The sequence below is a fragment of the Cynocephalus volans genome, chromosome 12 (genome assembly GCF_027409185.1).
Source record: "Cynocephalus volans isolate mCynVol1 chromosome 12, mCynVol1.pri, whole genome shotgun sequence".
Taxonomy (NCBI): Eukaryota; Metazoa; Chordata; class Mammalia; order Dermoptera; family Cynocephalidae; genus Cynocephalus; species Cynocephalus volans.
This window is the reverse complement of record NC_084471.1, coordinates 41,655,328-41,677,881: the sequence shown is the minus strand read 5'-3', so window position 1 is coordinate 41,677,881 and position 22,554 is coordinate 41,655,328. Positions and strand designations below refer to the sequence as shown.

The window sequence follows — 22,554 nt, the reverse complement described above, 5'->3', positions numbered from 1 at the left end:
GCAAACATAATAAAAAGAATATTGGCCCTGGTATCTGCTGGAATGTTGAAAGCAAGCTATCCCTTTCACAGCTCTGTGCTGAGAGAATGCCACTTTCCTCATTTTAAAAATGGGGATAGTAATATCTACTTTCAAGAGTGTTGTTAGGATTCATTATGAAAGTTAATGTAAAACACTTAACACATTTCTTAATACATGCAGTCAGTAAATGTTAGTTTGAGACAAAGATTTCTATTTTAACCCCACTCAATATTAATTAAAAGTATATGGATCACCTTCTGTGTGTGACACTCTGCTTGATGCTGGCAACTCAAAAATGAATGTGATTAGGCCCTTGCTCTCAACAAATTACATGAAATACCTCAAATTTTCTTTAAATATATAAACATTTAGTGGAAAGTTTTGCTAAAATGGTTTGCATATTTCTTTGCTTATTTACAGAATGCCAAACATAACCCAAACTTTTATAATGACTTAAGGTTATTATTGTGGAAATAGTTATTATTGGCTCTACATAGTAATTCAATAATTACTGTTGAGTAAAAGCCCAGCTACTTTGGGAATGCATACGTTCTCCTATGATTTATCACTTCTGAGTGGTACGATTTCTGTTTGATTTTCATCCTTTTTTCTTCTCCTTTGCTGATAGATCTTGCTTTTATGTAGACAAACACTCTGTTAACTAGATTCTTAACTAAGTGCTATAGAGAAGGGGCTAGGATCACCTTTTTTGCTAACCAAGGGTCACCCCCTAAATTGCATGACCTCCACACTGGAGAAGGGTAGTTAATTAAAGGAAAATCTGGGTACTGTTGGGAACACTACTAGGTTTGGTATTTGCTGAAAACGTTATAGTGAACAAGAGTGTGACCCAAACTGAGCATGGACACCAGAATGGGAGGCCTACATTGACATCTCATTCTACACAGCACTGTGAAGTCTGCGGTAGGGGGTGCTGGAGTTGCAGTGAAACGTACTTTTACTAGCAATTACCTTTCTCCAGAAAAGTTTTGACTTAAAACAATAGTAGCTGCTTTACAATATAGTTTACTTCCCTTGAGTTTATTTTATTGTTTTATTGTGCTCAGTACTGTACATATTTACAGGGGTGAGGCATCTGCACCCATAGCAACCTTTATTCATCCTGATACACCTGCTTGGAGATTGGTTTGATGCTTGAAGAAAATGTTTAATTCAAATGCTTTGTAGCCTAGAGTTTTGGGAATTAAGAAAAATTATGTCAAATTAGGGAGGAAACGTATGGTCAGGGTTCTGGGCTCATTTCTCTGTACTTTTCTTGGCTCTGCACTCTACTGGATGAAAAGTAAGCTCATCCTCAGTCTGGCCATCCTTAAGGAGGCTAGAGGCTGTGGCAGGTCAAAGCATTATAGCCATCAACAGGCCATGTCATCCTAATGAAGATTGTCTGGGTCCTATAATTCCCAGTTCAAGTCCTGAGCGTGGCAATGATTTTCCTAATGTTGAATGAATCCACGCCAAGTGACTGCTGCGAGCAGGTTGGTTTATACCTGGATTACCTGTAACAGTTGCTAACACAGGGAATAAAGGTTACCTTTAGTCCAATCAGGGCCCTCACTTGGGGTAGTGTCATGCACTAGATAGGGCAGCGATAGTTCCTAAAAGGAAAAATTTAATGTTTTCAGGCAGAGTTTTCCCTGGAGACTGGGTGTCAATCAACAAATATCTGCTATTCTGGGAAATACCCCACCAGGCTTAAAAACTAGTTTTTAAGTTAGGAGATGGTGGTAATAGTGGAAGAGTGTAGGACCAGAATCAATCTCCTCTTTCTTAATCTATGATCTTTTCACATTATCTTGACTTCTAGATTCATGATTTCTACCTTATCTGGTTAAAGCAGTTTTATACTTGTTTATCAAAGAATCAGACAGATAACTTAAAAAATTCTATTAAAGTCAAAGGACACATAAATTTGGCACCTCATTCAGTAAGCAATTCATTCATTTTGAATCAATTAAGCTGATGTTAGATGTGCTGCCTACACTTGGTTTAAGTGAATTTTTTTCCTCCTAAATGTTACATATGCTTTCAAGGAATTTGCAATGAAGATCCAGATGATGATCTCAGGATGCAAAATGGCACAATTATTACGAATATGGAAGACATAGAATTATTTATTGAGAGCTGGGAAATTGAGAAATCATTTGAAGTAACAACAAGAAGACCTGTTAGGAATTGTACTGAGCACGATTGCAGTCGCTGCATTGAGTTATTAAATAGAAGAGTTTTCATTCCATGCCATGATGAAGTAAGTTGGGAGCAACCATAAATAAGAACTGTTGTGTTAGGCATGTTGAGAGTAAAAGCCAATAAATTACTGTTCTTGATATGATGTTCTTCTGTTGAGTATGGTTTATCCCCAAACCTTGTGTCAGTGTGCTTTGGCATTCAGAAACACTATTTATAGACTTACAGAGACAGAAAAGAAAATTTTTCTTTTCTCTTTATGTTTTGTTAGTATTATATCTACAGCTTTCAAAAAAAATATGAAATTCTTTCCTGTGAATAAATGTCTCTAGGAGAAAGAGATGAATGCCTCTTGATAACCCAGTATAGAAATCTAGACAGGGAGGCTTCATCCACTTCTTTGTCATCCTTGCCTCTTATGTGTATACTTGTAATGGAATCTGTCACAAATTCAGCTTAACTCATCCTTATTAATCTCTAACTTTCTGAGTTTAAGTGATTAGTAGATATTTTAAATAGAGACAAAGGACAAATACAGCATTTTATGAATCATTTAACTAGAAGTTAGGTGCATCTAGCAACTAGACTGGGTTGGACTCCTGTGATAAAAGATAAGTAAGACAGTGAACAAATACCTTACAACATGGAGGTGCATAGGAACCCAGGTTTGGAGAAGACTTCATGGAGACTCAGACCTTTGAACTATTTAAAGGATGAGTTTACCAGGAGACACGGAGGAGGAAGGGAGATCTAAGCTGAGAAAACAATACACGCCAGAGCGAGTTTGGTGTAAAAGGTCATGCGAGGAGACTTTTGAAACACTGTGGTGCACGATGGATGGAGGGGAAGAGTCTGGAAGGAGAATGAGGAAATTTTCAAGTCAGAAAAGTGCTCAATCTGAAAGAATTGTGCTAGGTGGGGAAGCGCAGACTCCAGTTACCCTGCCCCATGAGTGTCCTGAGGGAAAAGGCAAAGGGTATGAAGGCATGTGATAAAAACGTCATATGTTTCTGGAGCTTCAGATTTACTAGGAGATTTACATGAAAATAAATTTTAAATGTTTACATTTTTAAAATGCATGCACATAAAAATGAAAAAATAGCAAATACTTTTAAACTCTTTTCAGTGTCATTTTAATCTGTATTTTTAAAGCATAGGGATTTTTGAAAATTGCATTTTTAACTGGGAACTTGGAAAGTTTATTAAATCTGGAAACTTTTCAGCTTGACTACTCAAGGCACAGTGAATCAACACAGATATCATTTAGTTTGTGAAAGCCTCTGCTTTCCCCTTAGGATCTTCCCAGTGAATGTGAAACTTGGCTGGCTGGTTAGCTCAGTAGTTTAGAGCATGGTGTTAGAACACCAAGGTCAAGGGTTTGGATCCCTGTATCAGACAGCTGCTCAAAAACAAAAACAAAAACAAAAAAAACCGGAGACTAGCACAGTAAGTACAGTAGGTACCTTAATGCCTACTTAAAGTATGGATTTTATTTGTTATGAAAATGCAAATGAGTACCAAGTCATGTTGTATCTTATGATGGAAAATCCAGATCAAAAAAATCAAAAACTGCATAAAACTATTCCTAGAGTAACACCTAAAAACCAATCATGCAGAGTTCGAGAACAATTACCAGAATTTTTGTTTGTTTATTTTTGTAAAATAACAAATACTGTTGGCTCGGAAGCTTCCTTCAGGGTTAGTTTTAGAATCTTTGGAAGGTCAGGCTTATTGCCCATCAAAGGTTCTCATCAAATCCTTCACTCTCTTAACCAGAAACTTCTTGCTTTTATATTTTCTCAGGGTGTTCAATGATGTGACAAAAATATTATAATTTTTTTTTAATGTTATGGTTCGAATATCTTTTTCAACAAATTTGTTTTCAGGCAGAAATTTAATTTAATGATCTGCTGCTTAGATATAAACCAGTTTAATTGGGGAAGGTACTAGCTCTAATGTTTTTACAGTCAGGGTTGAAAATATAATTTTTCCTCATGGAAAAAGAAGATAAAACATAAATAATGTAATTGGGTCATTTTAACTGTAATGGTAAAGAACAGTTCATAAAATTGGGTTATTTAGCAGATCTTTTTTCAAGACTGAGTACTTAAAATACTACAGTGAAAATAAAGTTTGAGAAAAAGGAGAGTTGAATGTAGGAACTACTAGTAGTTTCTGACTCATAAGTGCTCAAAGCATTTAAATCAGCAATGTGAAGGGGCTGGAAACTGAGAAGATTTAACAAAGTAGACTAATAAGGAAGTAGAAGCTTTTTTTCTTTTTGCATTTTTTCCCTTTTTAAAAAAATAATTCAATTTTACTTTTTAGGTTGTCAGATAAAATCGTATGTATTTACTGTGTACAACATGATGTTTTGAAGTATATATACATTGTTGAATGACTAAATCTAACTAATTAACCTATGTATTACCTCACATAGCTGCCATTTTTGTGGTGAAAACACTTTACATCCACTCTCAGAATTTTTCAAGAGCACAATATGTTATTGACTGTAGTCACCATGTTATACAATAGATGCCTTGAACTTATTTCTCCTGTGTAACTAAAATTTTTTGTCTTTTGACCAACATATTTCCAACCTCCCGCAACAACCCCAGTCCCTGGTAACTATCATTCTATTCTCTACATCTATGATATTAACTTTTTTAGATTCTATATATGTGAAATCACATGGTATCTTTCTGTGCCTGGCTTATTTCACTTAACATAGGATCCTCTAGGTTCATCCATGTTGTTATAAATGACAAGATTTTTTTCTTTTTTAAGGCTGAATGGTATTCCTGTGTGTATATACACCACATTTTCTTTATCCATTCATCCACTGATGGACACTTAGGTTGATTTCATATCTTGACTGTTGTGAATAATGCTGTGATGAACATAGGAGTGAAGAATATGTCTATGATATAATGATTCCATTTCCTATGGATATTTACCCAGTAGTGGGATTGCTGAACAGTCGCTTTTTAATTTTTTGAGGATCCTTTATACTGTTTCCCATGATGGCTGTTCTAATTTACATTCCCACCAACAAGTGTACAAACGTTCCCTTTTCTTCAAATCTTCACCAACACTTGTTATCTTTTGTCTTTTTGATAAAAGCTGTTCTAACAGGTGTGAGATAATATCTCATTGTGGTTTGAATTTACATTTCCCTGGTGATTAGTGACATTAAGCATTTTTTCATGTACCTGTTGGCCATTTCTTTTTTCAAGAAATATCTATTCAGAGTCTTTGCTTATTTTTAAATCAAATTATTCATTTTCATGCTATTGAGTTGTTTGAGTTCCTTGTATATTTTGGATATTAACTCCTTACCAGATGTATAATTTGCAAATATTTCCTCTCATTCCATAGGTTGTCTCTTCACTCTGTTGATTGTTTCCTTTGCTGTGAAGAAGCTTTTTAGTTTGCTGCAATACCATTTGTCTACTTTTGCTTTTGTTTGTTGCCTGTGCTTTTGGGGTCATATCCAAAAAATCATTGCCCAGACCAATGTCATGGAACTTTTCCTTTATGTTTTCTCCTAGTAGTTTCATAATTTGGGGTCTTATATTTATTTAAGTCTTTACTTTGAGTTGATTTTTGTATGTGGTGTGAGAAAAGAGTCTAATGCCATTCTTTTTAGCATGTGGATGTCCAGTTTTCCCGACACTGTTTCCTTCCCATTGTGTGTTCTTGACTCCTCTGTTAGAAACTGGTTAGCTGTACACGCGTGTCTTTCTGGGCTTTATTTTCTGCTTTATTCGTCTATGTGTCTGTTTCTATACCAGTACTGGAATCTTAGCTTTTATAGATCTGGACCTTGAAGAAAAAATGATAGGTTATGAACAATACTAAGTTTTTTTATCTGATACTTTGAACTGTTTTAGAATTTAGCATCTGAATGTGGATGCTTAGTATGTGTTTGCTGAATGAATGAGTGGAGAGAAAAATTGAATAAGTGTTAAGTTACAAGTCAAATTATTAAGATTTCAGGTGTCTCTAGATCAAAATAGAACATTCTGTAGAAAAAAATTGAGTCTGTAATTAAATGGAAGCATGCCAAATTATGTAAATTATGTAACTGAGGTTCAGTATTAATACAAATATTTTTGAAAAGCATTTAAAACCTCATTTAATGAGCTATGCTGTGTACCATTACACAATGCTTTGGGAGCTTCCAATTTAATCTATAATATGAGATCAAGCTATTATTCAGCATATAGAAAAGATGATTGTAATACATTTTTGCTAGGCCCCACATATTCTGGTTTTTTTCTATCTTTATAAGAAAGATTTATGCAGACTACTGCAGATAACATTATCTTAATTAAAATGTGTGTTTAAAATATAAATTCAGAGGTGGCATCTAATATTATACATTTTTGGAAATTTAAGGTCTAAAAAGAACTGTAATGAATATTAACTTTCTACCCTTTGATTCTCCAAATAGTCTTTGTCTGGCTTAGGGCCTTCAGAAAAATAAAATCATATAACTTGAGGCAAAATATATCTCTAGGTGTCTCCGAAGGATTTTTGTGAAAAGATGTGGATCAATTATACTTATTTTTGGAACTATGAATGTGATGCTCTTTCTGCATATGTGGCTCTGTGCAATAAGTTTGACATCTGTATTCAATGGAGAACACCTGATTACTGCTGTAAGTGACTATTAACCAAATAATATTTTCCAACCAGTAAGTAACGTGGCATTTTATGCATTCAATTCTTTCTTTTATTTTCATTTTTTATCACAAATTAATTTAGTAAGAACCACCAGTTAGTTACATCACTCAACTTCAGAGAGGCTCCCTGTGAGTTTCTCCAGCCCTTTCCTCTTTCTTCTCCCCTGAGACCGTCACTATTCAAGATTGGTGTCGCTAATTCATTGGGAGTGTGTGCCATCTCCTATTCACTAGACACTGTCAAATTGTTCTCCACTGAGATTGTACCAATTTATCTCCCCACCAGCTGAGTATTCATTTTTTAACAGTATGACCTTTTAAGATCACTGAAAATCAACAAGAATTTTTTTAAAAACATCATTTAAAAAACTGCTCAGCAATAGTAGGGGTTTTTTTTGACAGTGAAGAATTAAACCTAAACATGCAGCATTTTTCTTTTTATGGCTTGGTTGAGTTATATATTTGAAGTGTATTTCTGTATTTGTTCTCAATAGACTGCTTTTATCTTTTTTCACTGGATGGAGCAATAACTTCATAGTAGTTGACTCTGTATTTATACTGACCAGGCTTGAGCTGCCTAGTGGTCATATTTATTTGATATAAATCAGATGAGCTTTCTCTACTATAACACCTAATACTAGCTGGATGTCTGGAAAATGCTCAAAAATTCCCATTGATGGTTTTGTTTCTGATTTATGGTTTCATAGTGAATAAAAAATGGACTTTGAAGAGACTAAAATGTACAAAATTCATTTTCAGAGAGGAAGCTGACATTTCTTTCTTTTATTAGAATTCAGATAGGTTACTTTTATCATTAACAAGTTCTGTCTTTAATTATTCATAGCACTGAGTTGCCCAGGGGGGAAGGTATATCAACCCTGTGTGCAAACTTGTGAAGCAAGAACATGTCTGAACAAATGGTTCTATGGACACTCTTCATGTTTAAATTTAAGAGAAGATTGTGTGTGCGAAAATGGAACTATTCTTCACAGGCCAGATTCAACTCAGTGCATTCCAGAGAAGGAATGTGGTAAGAAACAAAATATAAAATTACTTCTTGAGGATCCAGCAAACAAACAAATAAAACTTTATTAGATATTAGAGAGATATCCTTAGAAAGGTTGATCTATTATAACACAGGCATTGGAAAGGAAATGAGTTTGTTTGTAGTTTGATTTCAATTGAAGTTAACAAAATTAGGAACTTCCATGGTGATGAGTTTAATCTTTACCCATGCCTAAAAAGGAGTGTAGGTTGTAGACCTAGACTCAAATTCCAGCTATTTTATGTACTAGTGATTCCATTTACCTCTATGAGTTTGAGGATATGCATTTGAAAAATGGAGAAAATAATAGTTCTTATTTCATTAGGTTAGCATGGAGATACATAACATAATAAAAAGCACTTTGAATTTAACACAGTGCCTTGAGAAAATAAACACTCAAGAAATGGCAGATGGTATTATTTTCTGGAGGAAAACATTTAGTATTTGCACTTTTCATTTTCAAGCCATTTTATCTTGACATATTGTCTCCATGGTGGTGGCAGGTGAAAAAAGTGCAAAATTAAGAAAATCACAGCACAGTACTCTGGCAGACATAGGGCTGATCGTCATGATCAGAAGAAAAGAGAATTAGCTAATAATTAAAAAGAAAAGTAAGTAGAAGTAAAACATATATATAGTTGCAGGAACAAGGCTCTGTTTGCCAGTGAAGAAAATATCTGTGCTTGAAGACTTTGAGATTACACAGGCATGCTTATATTTGTTTTTTAGAGACCTGTGAGATTTGGTTTGCTAGTAAGTAAGATAAGAGAAGTTCATTGGAGGCTGGGGATATGGTTGGCAACTATATTTATCTTTATTATTCCTTAAAAAAACTACTAGAAGGCCGTATTTATTATAAAATAAAACTTTTATAGAAAACAAATAGTTACTAAATATTTCACTTGACTGCCTACTTTCCACTTTTAGATTTTAAAGTGGAAACATTTTGAATTTTCATATGACATAAATGTTAATGTGAAGTAGGGACTACTTTATTTTCTAATCCACTGCTTTTTAACAGCTAGTATTTTAAAACTTATTTTAATTTACATCACTGGGTTTGTCTAAGGTAAATAGATTGTATTAACAAGAGTTAAAATGTATCAAAGATAATTAATAAATCACCTTATTTATAGAAGAAAACATACAAATTTACAGATAGTTGTAGAAAGGAAAAATATTTTCTATTGACTATGTAAAAACTATCATTAAGGAAAAATTTAAAATATTAGCTGATAAAAGAAAAGAGGAATCTGAGAAATTTTAGATTTGTGACATGTCATCTACATCAATGGACCATGTCATGATCTGAAAGCAAAACATGACAGCTTGAATTATTTTAATGCCCAGGTTATGAGTGACATAACATCGTTCATGTTTTTAAGCATGCACTGATAGTGAAAACCAACCCCGCACCCCTGGGGAGATTTGGAATGGGGGCATTGACGAATGCGCCCTATACAAATGTTTGGAGAATGGAAGCATTATCCCTATAGAACCTGACTGTGATGAAGAGCCCTCGCCCATTTGTGTACGGGAAGCTGAAGTTGTCATGGGCATCACTGATGAGCGGACCTGCTGTTCAAAGGAAGTTTGTGGTATGTGTGCAGAAGCCTTGTAGTCAGTTAATTCCACCAAAATATGTTGATATTCTTTGTGAAAAAGCAGGGCAATTTTTACACACAAAAATGTACAGGTTGAGGTAACAATGAAACACTGCCATAAATGTCATTTTCTCAAAGCAAGTTTCGCCTCATTGTGGTTTTGTTGATTTTGAAAATGAACAAGCAAAACTGTGGCTATTAGCAATTAAAAACATTCAGCAATACATTACAAGAGAAAGGATGTGGGAATCTTTGACTTCCTGCAATCAGGGGTGAAAGACAATAACAGAGAAACCTGAAAGCTGCTGCCTTTTCACAAATGGCCCATTTTGTGAACTGAATGGGTTTAATTGCACTGTAAAAACATGGATTGTGAGTTATTTCCCTGCTTTCAGTTAGCAACACAAGATTTTAGTTATGGTCACTAATATTTTAATGCTTCTGTTTCTTATTTCTAGGATGTGACATGACTTTGTGTGTAACTACTATTCCAACATGTACGAATAGTCAAAAGTTGATTGTTGGCCATAGCCCTCTTTCCTGCTGTCCACAGTACAAATGCGGTGAGGAATCAACTAGGAAAAATAAGAGTGAGGTTCACTGTTCATTCAGAATAGTGGATTAGATTCTCATTCTTTTCATCTCCTAGAAAATGATTCATTATAAAAGACGTGGAGTTATCTTGCTAAAGATAATTTTTTAAACCTGTGATTTTTCCATATGGATACGAAGGGGTCTTCAAAAAATTCATGGAAAGTTTCTTATTATTTTTTCATTCTATTTTCCATGAACTTTTCTTCGAAGTACCTGTGTGTGTGTGTTTGTGTGTGTGTGTACTGCTATTTCTTACATATTTTCACTAACAGTAAGATCTTTAAAATAAGTCAATTATCACTAAGTTCGAAGACAATGAAACAACCCTATTTCATTTATTTTATCATCTCTCTCTATACAAATTTTCAAATATCTTTGTTTCTGCAGAATGTGACCCACTGAAATGCCCCAGTATTTCAACACCAGGATGTAGAGGAGACCAATTCATGATTCAAGTTCAACAGGAAGAACCTTGCTGTTATTCCCCCTTCTGTGGTGAGTATTCCAGAGATAATTTCTTGAAAGAAGAGGGAGGATCTAGGGAAAATCTCTTATTTGATGTGCATTTCATGGGACTGATAACGAATATAACCAATACTCTAATGTTATACTCATAGGAATTCAACTGAATAGAACTGCAGAAAAGAAAGTACAGCATTTTAAATGACTCTTGGCAATTACTACAATTAGTACCTTTTCCCATCACCAAAAACTTAATCTATCAGTACAAGCACGACCAAGATAATAAAATCAAGGGTTTTTTTTTTTTTTTCTCCATAATAAATAAGGCTTTGAAGTTCTTTGAAGAAAAATTTAGCAATGGCTCTGCTAAGACATTATAGGTCCTCTTTAAAACTTAATTTTCTGTATATCATGTGTGAGCTATGACTATTTCAAGAGAATGGTAGAAACAAGGGTGTCTGGGAAATGGCTAGAACTAAATATTCTGTCTGATCAACTGAAAATAGAAAAATAATGAAGTCTCTATTTTGTAGTTTGAATAAATTATCATATCAAAGATAGGTGATTAATGTAGGTTTCAAATGTACCTATGAAAATCAAAACACATCTCTGAATCAGTTAAAGTTATTTTACTGCAAGTGGCAAAAACTGATTGATTCTGGCTAGCTTAAGCACAAACAATTATTGAAGGATTTAAGGAAGTACATAGGATCAAGATGAAGTAAAATAGCCAAGTTCTTGGAAGGAGAGAAACCAGCTGTTCTAGGTGAAAGTCAAGAATAGGTGAGCCAACTCCATGTATTTCTTATCCTGGCTTGCCTCTATTTATGATTCAGATTCTATTGAGAGAGATTCTGATCTAATGTGTTCTTCCTACCTAGTGCCTGGGAGGGTGAGGCACCTTTATGAACAGTCTGTGTGGGTGGGGCATTTCTTCAAGGTCATTCAGATCATTGTTATCACAGTTGGGAGGGGATGCTGAGCAGCCCAAAGAACAAGTGGCTATTACATTGTTCATCCACAAATTGGAGTAATCACAAGGGGTGAGTAAAGAAAACTTAAATAAATCAATCAATGTTATTTTGATCCTAGTATGAATAAATTACTCTGGAAACCTGAATGCCCTATATTTCTGCTAAGATGGTGTTCTATCTTAGTCACTGTGCTTGAAAAGCATAAAGCAATATACTCGAGCAGAGTTATTGTTTTTATGACCAAGTAAAAAGATATGCCTTATTTCTCTTGTTTCCTATTTTATTAAACATAATGTATTTTATTTTGATTTGATTTGTGTATGGTAATCTGTACTGATAATTAATTAGTTTTTAGCTCAGCTGTGACTTTTGGCTTTTTGTTTCACTTTTAGTTTGTGAATCTTGCACTGAACCTATTCCACTATGTACTGATGGGGAATTTCTCTCTGTGAATCTTAATACCACAGACTTCTGTTGTCCTCAGTATTATTGTGGTAAGTGTATTTTAACTAATTTAAAACATTTAGATGTGTCCAATGTTTAAGAAGCCCAATGTATCTTGGTTGTACTGTTATATCAGAACCCTTTGCAGGGCTTTTCACTTGATTAGCTATCTCAGCACTACTACTGTTGCTGTGCTTGCTTATGAGTTGTTTGTTCTGTCCTCGCCAACACATGGCAATTGGGTGGTAGGAGAGCCAGCCATGAATCTGTGTACTACATTAGTAATGGTGGTGAACTAAATGGTAGGTAATGGGAAATGGCAATTGCATGAAATTAATCTTTACTCATGTAATTTTTCTTTTTAGTTTGTGAGCCAAATCTTTGTCCTACACCATTACTCAACTGTGCAGAAGACATGAATCTTGTGAAAGAAAATGTATCTGGTCAATGTTGTCCAATATGGCATTGTGGTAAATAGTTTTCATACTTTAAAGTTTTATTACAATAAGTTAACATATTCTGATTAGTGTAAATATGTTAATTTTTGCCTTTTAGAATGTAACTGTGAAAACCTTGTTATGCCAACTTGTGAAGTGGTAAGAACACCTATTTTGATTGACTTTTCATATTATTTAAATCAGTTTATTCTTCTCTTATCTCTCTCATTTCTGAATTCTTCTCAGAGTTAATGGAATTACTCTTATTAAATTGTACTGAAGTAGATTTAAATAATGTGCTCTGCTTTTAGGGAATAGTCAACCTTTTATATTTTACTTGAGATAGGAAATTATTACTTTTTTTTAACTGTTGAATGAATTTACTAGTCTTATATCTACTCAAGTTCATCGGCCTTAAAATGCAGCAAAACATTGAAAAAATATTGAACAGTGTCTCCAATGATTCTTTAAGAAAGTGTACTAATAATATATTTGTTGTAGAGGAGGAGAGTGTAAACATGGAACTGCCTGTACCTTCTTAAGAGTTATCTGTGAACACGTAGACCTTTTAGACATTTCAAAGATTTCATTTTTAGAAATGATAAGGATTACTATAGTGTCACTTATTTAACCATTTTAGATAGATGCATCCAATGGTGCTTAACAAGTCTCTGTTTTCTTTAAATATTTACCTTCATGATATACCTATAACACTTGAGAAAGATAACATCTTCCTGGCCCTATTTATTAGAGAAGGCATGTTTTCTTTCCCAAAAAATATTTTCATTTTTTCTTTTCCTTTTCAAACAATGTGTATTCTTAGAAAGTTCATTCAGACTGTCCAGCTGAAATCTATATTCTGGGGAACAAATGAGGCAGTTTAAAAATAACAGAATCCCGGGCCGGCCCGTGGCTCACTCGGGAGAGTGCAGTGCTGAAAAATAACAGAATCCCTCTTATAATGCCACTGTTTTATTTGAAAGGCATTAATCCAACATATGCTCTAATGATTGGAGGTATCATCTATGATTTACACAAAATGTTTAAGCTTTATTATTTTGTGTGTGCACTACATGCAAATTTGATTATGTGTGCACTACGTGTATATCTACACCAGAGTAGAATTATGATACCATATATTTCTCAGACCTTCACCATTTACATAATATGTTTAGTGTATTAACTCACTGAATCTTCACAAAGTAAGGAATTTCAACTCATTTTATAAGTAAGGAAACTGAGGTCCAAGAGAGCAAATTATTTACTGAGATCTTAAGGATTCAAACCAAGGAGTTGTTTTTCTGTGTGTGTATTTTTTATTCTTTCTATTCTGCTTTAACACTTTTATTTTCCTTACAAAAATGCAGCCAAGACACAATTTGAAACAAGAACAAAAGCAAATTTGAGACTACCTTGTTTCTATGTCTGTCCTTGCCTTTCTCTAGCTCTGCCTCACTTTCCTCATCTGTAATATAAAAATAGTAACAATGTCTTATCACAGAAGCAAAATAAATTAATATTATTTAAATACTTAGTACCTGACACATAGATAGAACTCAATAAGTATTAGCTATAATTATTACTTTTTTGACACATTAAAACTTAATTTCCTTATTATTATTTTTTTCTTTATAAGTTAGACCCAGCCCTTTTCCAGTTTCAGTCTTTTTTTCTGGGACATATAGGTTTTCTGAAGGCACACTGGGAGCACTATACAACCTTTGTGTTTATTCTTTATTTTTAAAAGTTTAAATTTTTTTCTTATTTATTATTTTAAATTGACAAATAACAGGTATATATGTTTATCATGTACAACATGATGTTTTGAAATATGTATACATTGCAGGATAGCTATATCAAGCTAATTAACTAATGCATTATCTCACAAACATTTTTGTGGTAAGAACACTTAAAGTATATTCTTGTAACAATCTTCAAGAATACTGTACAATGCATTGTTGTAAACTATAGTCATCATGTTGTACAAAAGATCTCCCAAACTCCTTCCTCTTATCTAATTAAAATTTTGTATCCTTTGAACAACATCCCCCACCACCTCCAAGCCCTGGTAACCACCATTGTACTCTCAATTTCTATGAGTTCAACTTTTTTAGGTTCTGTCTATAAGTGAGATCATGAAGTGTATGTCTTTCTGTGTCTGGCTTATGTCTCTTAACATAATGTCCTCCAGATTTATACATGTTGTCACAATTGGCAAGGCTTCTTGTTTAAGGCTGAATAGTATCCCATTTTGTATATATACCACATTTTCTTTATCCATTCATCCATTGAGGTACACTAAGATTGATTTCGTATCTTAGCTATTGTGAATAATGCTGCAATGAACACAAGAGCACAGATATCCAATCAACATATTGATTTCACTTCCTTGGATATCTACCTAATAGGATGGCTGGATCATACGGTAGTTCTATTTTTAATTTTTTGAGGAACCTTTATACTGTTTCCTATAATGGCTGTACTAATTTACATTCCCACCAACAACTTTTCTTTTCATCCTTGCCAACACTTTTTATCCTTTTTTTTTTTTTTTTTGATAAGAGCCATTGTAACAGGTTTGAGATGAGGTTTTATTGTGGCTTTAATTTGTATTTCCTTAATGATTAATTATTGTAAGCATTTTATTTTTTTCATATGCATATTGTCCAATATTATGTTTTCTTTTGAGAAATGTCTGTTCAGGTCCTTCGCCCATTTTTGAATTATTTGTTTTCTTGCTACTGAGTTACTTCAGTTTCTTATACATTTTGGATTATTAACTTCTTATCAGATATGCTGTTTGCAAGTATTTTTCTCCCATTCTGTAGGTTGTCTCTTTATTCTGTTTTTTCCTTTGTTGTGCAGAAACTTTGCAGTTTGGTATAATCTCATTTGTCTATCTTTGCATTTGCTGCCTGTGCTTTTGGGTTCATATGAAAAAAATCATTGCCCAGACCAATGTCCTGGAGGGTTCCCTCTCTGCTTTCTTTTAATAGCTTTATAACTTCAGGTCTTATGTTGAAGTCTTTAATCCCTTTTGAGTTGATTTTTGTATATTGTGTGAGATGAGTCTAATGTCATTTTTCTGCATGTGTAAATCCATTTTTCCTAACACTATTTATGGAAGAGATTGTTCTTTTCCCACTGTGTGTTCTTGGCTCCTTTGTTGACAATCAGTTGGCTGTAAATGTGTGGATTTATTTCTGGGCTCTCATTCTGTTCCACTGGTCTATGTGTCTGGTATTATATTAGTACCATGCTGTTTTGATTACCAAAGCCTTTTAGTGTATTTTGAAGTCAGGTAGTGTGATGCTTCTAGCTTTTTTCTTTTTGCTTAGGATTGCTTTGGCTATTTGGGGTCTTTTGTGGTGCCATAAGAATTTTAGGATTGCTTTTTCTGTTTCCATGAAAAATATCATTGGAATTTTGATAGGGATTGAATTGTATTTGTAGATTGTTTTGCGTAGCATCAACATTTGATACTATAATTTGGGGGGGCACATTAAAACTTAATTTCTTAATTTTATTAGCTGTCATTATTATTACAAGATAAACACAATACTCAGAATGTTAACCACAAGGTGGAGATCATCATGGAGAACTTTCTAGGGGTGTTGACCATCAAGAAAAGCTTGGAAGAGAGTGATAGTCAGGTTAAGAATAATCAATGGAAGCCATTGAACTATTCCAGATGGGGGCTACTAAGACAGAGTAAATGCACAAATGTATGACATAAGGTAGATATGCTAAAGGACAGCAACTTCTCTACTGTCTGGAGGAAGAGCTAACTGGAAGAAGAACAATGAGAGATCAAAACCTATCCGGATTGGGGTGTTAGGGATGGGCTTTAAAGGTAAGAATGAGGAATTTAAACTTTATTAATTTATTTGTTCTTTTCAGTTACTCATTTGACCAACATTTGTTGAAAACTAATTATGTGCAGTTGTGGTACCAGACACTTGAAAACTTACAATCCTACCCTGTGGAGCTCAGTGCAGATTTAATATGATAGGAGGTGAAAAGGGTCCTGCGTAGGATGGGAATTATGATGAAAATGGTTTTTAAGGAGAAAATATTACTATCCCTGTGTAGCAGGATATGGGCAGTAAAATATTAAAGTGCGGAAGATCAGCAAAGAGACATGCAGGAATGAGGACCTTGGGTATAGTGAGATCTGTACGTAAGGGTAGGGGTTGAATCTAGAAGGGCAGATGGAAGGTTTTGTGTCACACTTCTGTGTAACAGAGATGCAAAAAAGGATTACTCAAAGCAACATGAATGCAATGAGAAGCCCAAAGGGACTGCACCTCAGCAACTCCTCTGTTAAAAGGAGAAAACTGGGTACAGCCCCTATTCAAAGTTTGCATCTATTTTTTATAGTAAAGACAAGGAAGTTTCACAAGAATAATCAGTTGATTCAGTCATTTCAGAAGGACACAAAGACATGGGCAATGTGACAAAAGTTATCTATAGCTAAGTATAGCTTAAACAATGGAAACTAGTAACATCACTTAAATTAACAAGTTGACATTCCAAAGTACAATTTATGAAAGCTAAATTGATCAGACTGCCATTGATCGTTATCTAACCCAAAATGTAACCTCTCCCCAAATGATTTAAACAAAAGTTACACTCTTATGATAATTCTTGCTAAAGTTTCCACTAACAAACAGCTTGTCCTTAGCAAACGTTTTTTCACATTTTTTCCTACATCAATTCTTTTAACATCTTTTAACAACAATTGGTATGTTAAATAGTCAAAGTACATAATCCCATCCCTAAACAGTGATTAGAATTAATTAGATGGGCTTTTGCCACACTATGTGTGGACTTTTGCCCCATACATGCATTACCAAAAAAACCCTGTTCTAAAAATCAACTGAGAATCAACATATACTTGATTGTAATTGATTAGATGGGCTTTTCCCTCATTATCTGTGGACTTTTGTCCCCTAAATCGAGGGCTTTTGCCCCATACATGCATTACCTAAAACCCTATTCTAAAAATCAAATGAGAATCAAGATTTCTAACCCCTACAGTTTTGGCCTTTTGTAACATATTGAACAAATGTGTGTGTTGTGTGTGTATAGTTGGACAAACACTCCAGCTGGTCAGAGGAACAACTCAGAATAGAGACACTGAGATTCCACTTATAACCAACCTCATTCAGAGCTCTTTTGCTGGCCCGAAAGAGGTAACAGTGCCTTATAAGCATTTCAATAACTTCTAACATAACAATAAGTACCAAGCTCTTCTTCCTGTGGGAATTTATGCCTCCTATGTCTGGGCACTTTGAAGCTTCTTTGGGTAGAAGCCTTTATGTTAATTCATTAACCTTGATCTGATCATTACCTTAACTCTGCTTTTTTTCCCTAATAGTTTCCTACCATTTTGCACTTTCCCTTTTCTTGTGTTCTTCTCCTTCCCCCAACTTTGTTTCAGTAGCTGGCCTATTTAGCTTATTTTCAGCTCAAGTCTCAATGTTTTAATATGAGACTTAATTATGAATCAAATTTTGACAATACTTAATATTCCAAGCATTTATTGAGTGTATGCTATATTACATATTAGTACTGTTGTAGGCACACAGAACATAACTACAGTAGTAGTTTCAATATCCTTGAACATCTTACCCAAATATGCATAACTGTCCATGTGTGATGATTTAGATTTGACATTCATGGTTCTACACAAGCATTGACCTGACCCAATGTTCCTGAGTATTCACTCTGAATGATGGCTAATGTTTGTCTTAGTGACTAAGGTGATTTTTTTAACATCACATTAGTTTATTCACATAGACAACAAAGGTATTTCAACCTGAAGAGTATGTTAGGGCTTTGCAGTGTTTCTTTCATAATGGCTTTATTAAAATATTGTTCACATACCATACAATTTTCAGCCATTTAAACTATACAATTCAGTGTTTTTTAGCATATGCACAGAATTGTGCAGTCATCAACACAATCAATTTTAGAACAGTTGCATCACCACAAAAAAGAAGCTTTGTACCTATGAGCAGTAACTCCTCATTTCCCTCAAACTCCCAGCCCTCAGAAATCATTCTGCCTCTATGAATTGTCCTATTCTGTATATTTCATATAAAGGGAATCATATAATAATATGTGGTCTTTTGTGTCTGGCTCCTTTAACTTAGCATAAGGTTTTCAATGTTCATACATATTGTTGCATGTGTCATGACTATATTTCTTTTAATTGTCAAATACTATTCCTTTGTATGGCTGTACCTAGATACTTATACGAATAAGATATTAAAATGACCAATAGCACATAAAAAGATGCTTAACATCATTAGTCATCAATTAAATGCAAATCAAAAGTACAGAGATACACCACTTCACACCCACTAAAAAGACAGAAAATAACACATGTTGGCAAAGATGTGGAGAAATTGGAACCTTTCTACACTGCCGATGGCAATGTAAAATGATGCAGCTGCTTTAGAAGACAGCCTGGCAGTTACTCAAAAGGTTAATCAGACTTACCATATGACCCACCAATTCCACTCCTAGGTATATGCCCACTAGAAATGAAAACATATTTCCAAACAAAAACTTGTACTTGAATGTTCATAGCAGCACTATTTATAATCACCCTAAAGTAGAAACAACCTAAAGTGACTTTGCTGTTGACTTCAAAGGATAGGGATGCTCACTTGGGGGTAAAAAAGCACCATCTTATTTCATGTAATATTATGAATTTGTAGAGCAGTCAAGGAGATATTCCCTCTGTGTGAAATTGTATACTTACGAGAATAAAGTATAACTAGATATGTGGATAAGATCTTAAAAGAAATAAGCATAGAAGAGGAGAACAGATGATTTAAGCCTAAGTTTGAGAGTACAGAGAGAGTGATATGGCTTTAACTATTAAAACGTAGGTGAGTAAGTGACCTAAAAGAGTTAGTACAAACCTAATGCTTCCTTCTTTCATCTCTGGAGTAGCTTACATACTAGGAGAATCTGATTTATTATTATTATTAACTCCATTATTTTGACATTTTATTTCCAATCCCACTGGTATCTTCTAATGACTAAGTCCTAAAACATCAAATGAGTTTATGTTTACGAAACTACTTTACAGCTTATAAGGCACTATAAAAAGTAAGATATTATTAGCTTAACAGGAATACATGCCATTTGTATATTCATTTGTATATATGAATTTACTTAAGTCATTTCTTTGGGTCAAGAATCAAATTCATTTTATTACTGATGTCATATGAAAATTAAATGCATGAAGGAAAAGTGGAGGCTTAAAATACCATTTTGAATCTTTAAGCTTAGTCCTGTGCTTGCCTGGGGGAATATCATTTCTGATAGAACAAAGTTTGAGCATCTGTCATGACAACAAATTACTAACAGCTGAAGGTTATATAGCACTTTCTATGTGTCAGTCCTATTCTAAGCTCTTTACATATATGGTTTCATTTATTTCTCTCCACAATCCTAAGAGGTAGGCAGTGTTATTTTCCCCAATTTACAGATGAGGGAAGTGAGGAGCAGACTGGTTAAGTAATGTGCCCTAGATCACATGGCTGGCAAGTAGCAGAGCTAGGACTGGCACAAAGGCAGTCCTGTTACTGAGCCTGTTCTGTATGCTGTGACAGTCTTGCTCAGATGCAGACATCAGAGCCCTGGACCACCTCTATTATTTGCCCAAAGCAAGAATTTCCCAGGGTTGGCAAGTGTTATCTCTGATTACCCTCCAGAAGCTCAGAATCAATACAATTTGAAAGTAAGACAGACCATAAAGATCACCATATCCACCTTTACTCAGTAGATAAAGAAATAAATGCTTGAAGAGATTGAGTGATCCCTAGGCACATTATTTATAATGAATTTTTCCATGAGCTACTAATTAAGTGACCACAGAGTTAATCCAAGCCTATTCACTATCAGATATTTATTAAACACCTGCTATTTGTCTGGCTGTGTGGTAGGAAACTTATTAAATGTTATGAATGCATATGTATATATTTTACAATTGTCATATAATAAGATACATGGTAAGTCATATAATAATAATAATAATAATAATAATAATAATAATAATAATAATAATATCTTTCTAATAGGGAGAATTTACTACAATAGACCATAACTTTCAGAGTGACTGTGGATGTGTAAAGTATCTCTGTGGTAACTATATTTTTTGTAACTCAAATTATTAGTGAATATTATTGGTATCTATTTTTCATTATTAGTGAATTAAAAATGATTTTCTTTGAGATATATATTACACATTTTAAGCCATTCACCAGTATTTGAGTGTAAAGATGTACTATTATTTTTCATTTTATGCTAAATGTTCTGAAAAATTTGATAATAGGACAGAAAAGTAAATATTTTTTACAGAGGCTTCACAGAATTTTAAAGTAGGGTTCTTTTTAATATTTCTATATTTAAGTTTTTAAAAATATACAACATTTATAAGTGTAAGGGTTTTTCATCCATTGTTTTATTATCATTGATGTTAATAATGCAGAGCATAGAGTGGATTTTTCTATGAAACAGAAATCTTCGTATTTAAGTATTAGCAGGCTAATAGAAAAAAAGTTTTGATCAATGGCTTAAAATTTTTATATTTTTATATGAGAGAAGGCTTAAGTTCAGTGTTGGTGAGGCACAAACAGCTTCTGAGCTGAATTTTTCATCCCTATCCCAGACTACCGTGATATGCCACTTTTAAAAATACAACAGTGTGTTATTCAATCAGCTGCCTCCATCATGAAATACGATATCCATGATATTTATTTTGCAATACTAGAAAATTAAAAAAATTTTCCCAAATAAAAACATTTAAAAACTGTGAAATGTTAACAGTTCCATCATTAAAAGTCCTGGTATTGAATTAGGCTTTGCATCCACAGCCAGCCCCAACTTGTCACACATCCTGAAGAGGGAGCAGCAAGAAGCTTGCCTATTCTGGAGATCTATTTTGGAACCTGCTACAAAATACAGCTTTTGGAGGAAGTTTAAACAATAAATAGCAGTTGATTTCACAGATCAATTTCTTATTATGTTAGGAATAAATGTGCTACAGTCATTATTAAGTAAACTCTTGGGTTATTAACAACATATAAAAGTGAAGATCTTCACTGGTTTTGAAAAATTGGCACATCACAATGAAAACTTAAATATAGACAAATTAGATATATAGACTTAAAATTAGGCTTAAATATAAATTCCATTGATGGATTAATAAAAAACTCTATATCGTGTTTTCTTGTTGACTATTTTTTCTTTCCTTAGAAAAGGCTGATGTGTGTGTATTTCAAGAAGTATCAGTATTGAATCCCGGACAATCTATGATAAAGTATTTGAAAGGGGACTTCTGTTACACAATAGAGTGTCTGGAAGAAAAAGATAACCACACAGGCTTTCACACTCTGAATTTTACAATGGTGAACTGTTCAAAAGAATGTGAGGTTGTGAGTATGCCTTATAAATCTTTCTGGTGAGAGTTAATGAGTCTAAAATTGGCAGCTACAGAATTTGAAATAGGAAGACTCCATGAGTTAAAAATATACACTTGAATAGTTCTTGAGAAGTCTATTATTGTGCCATATATTTATGTCATGCAGATTTTCACTTTCCTGTGTATGACCTTGAGCTTCAGGAGTCTCATTATCTATAGCTTGCCAGCTGGTTTGACCTGAGGTTGCCGTAGCTGCTTGATGAATCTTGGCTGTTAGATGTAAAGGTTAATATCTACTTCACTTTTAATAGAGCTTTATAAAGTCAATTATTATTTGAAGATCCTTAAATTCAACCTTAAAAATGGTTGCAGGTGATCAGAGAGAGCATATAGTTGTGTTGGAAAGAACTAATTCATTAAAAATAGAGGTATTGTTGTGTGGCTTATTCAACATATTATTATTATTATTTTCAGCACCAGGCATACATTCCATCCCCAAGTGATTATGATTGTTGTGGTACCTGCAAAAATGTGTCCTGCAAATTTCATATGGAAAATGGAACATCAGTTATATATGACGTACGAATTCTTTGTTTTCTAAAATGTGTTTCTTGAAAGGTAGTTTTCTGTACTACTTT

The 22,554-nt window shown here is 33.9% G+C and overlaps 1 protein-coding gene across 2 annotated transcripts in view; it reads left to right on the top strand.

Annotated features, from left to right (window-relative positions):
• OTOGL (otogelin like) overlaps positions 1 to 22,554 on the top strand; it is a 153,227-nt gene that overhangs the window by 122,751 nt on the left and 7,922 nt on the right. For both annotated transcript variants that reach the window (XM_063075783.1, XM_063075782.1), the window contains 12 exons: positions 2,073 to 2,287; positions 6,749 to 6,890; positions 7,759 to 7,944; positions 9,345 to 9,557; positions 10,022 to 10,126; positions 10,545 to 10,652; positions 11,986 to 12,087; positions 12,403 to 12,507; positions 12,593 to 12,633; positions 20,574 to 20,637; positions 21,751 to 21,929; positions 22,391 to 22,495. In XM_063075783.1, coding sequence (XP_062931853.1) covers positions 2,073 to 2,287; positions 6,749 to 6,890; positions 7,759 to 7,944; positions 9,345 to 9,557; positions 10,022 to 10,126; positions 10,545 to 10,652; positions 11,986 to 12,087; positions 12,403 to 12,507; positions 12,593 to 12,633; positions 20,574 to 20,637; positions 21,751 to 21,929; positions 22,391 to 22,495 — 1,565 coding nt within the window. The remainder of the gene's footprint in view (positions 1 to 2,072; positions 2,288 to 6,748; positions 6,891 to 7,758; positions 7,945 to 9,344; positions 9,558 to 10,021; positions 10,127 to 10,544; positions 10,653 to 11,985; positions 12,088 to 12,402; positions 12,508 to 12,592; positions 12,634 to 20,573; positions 20,638 to 21,750; positions 21,930 to 22,390; positions 22,496 to 22,554) is intronic.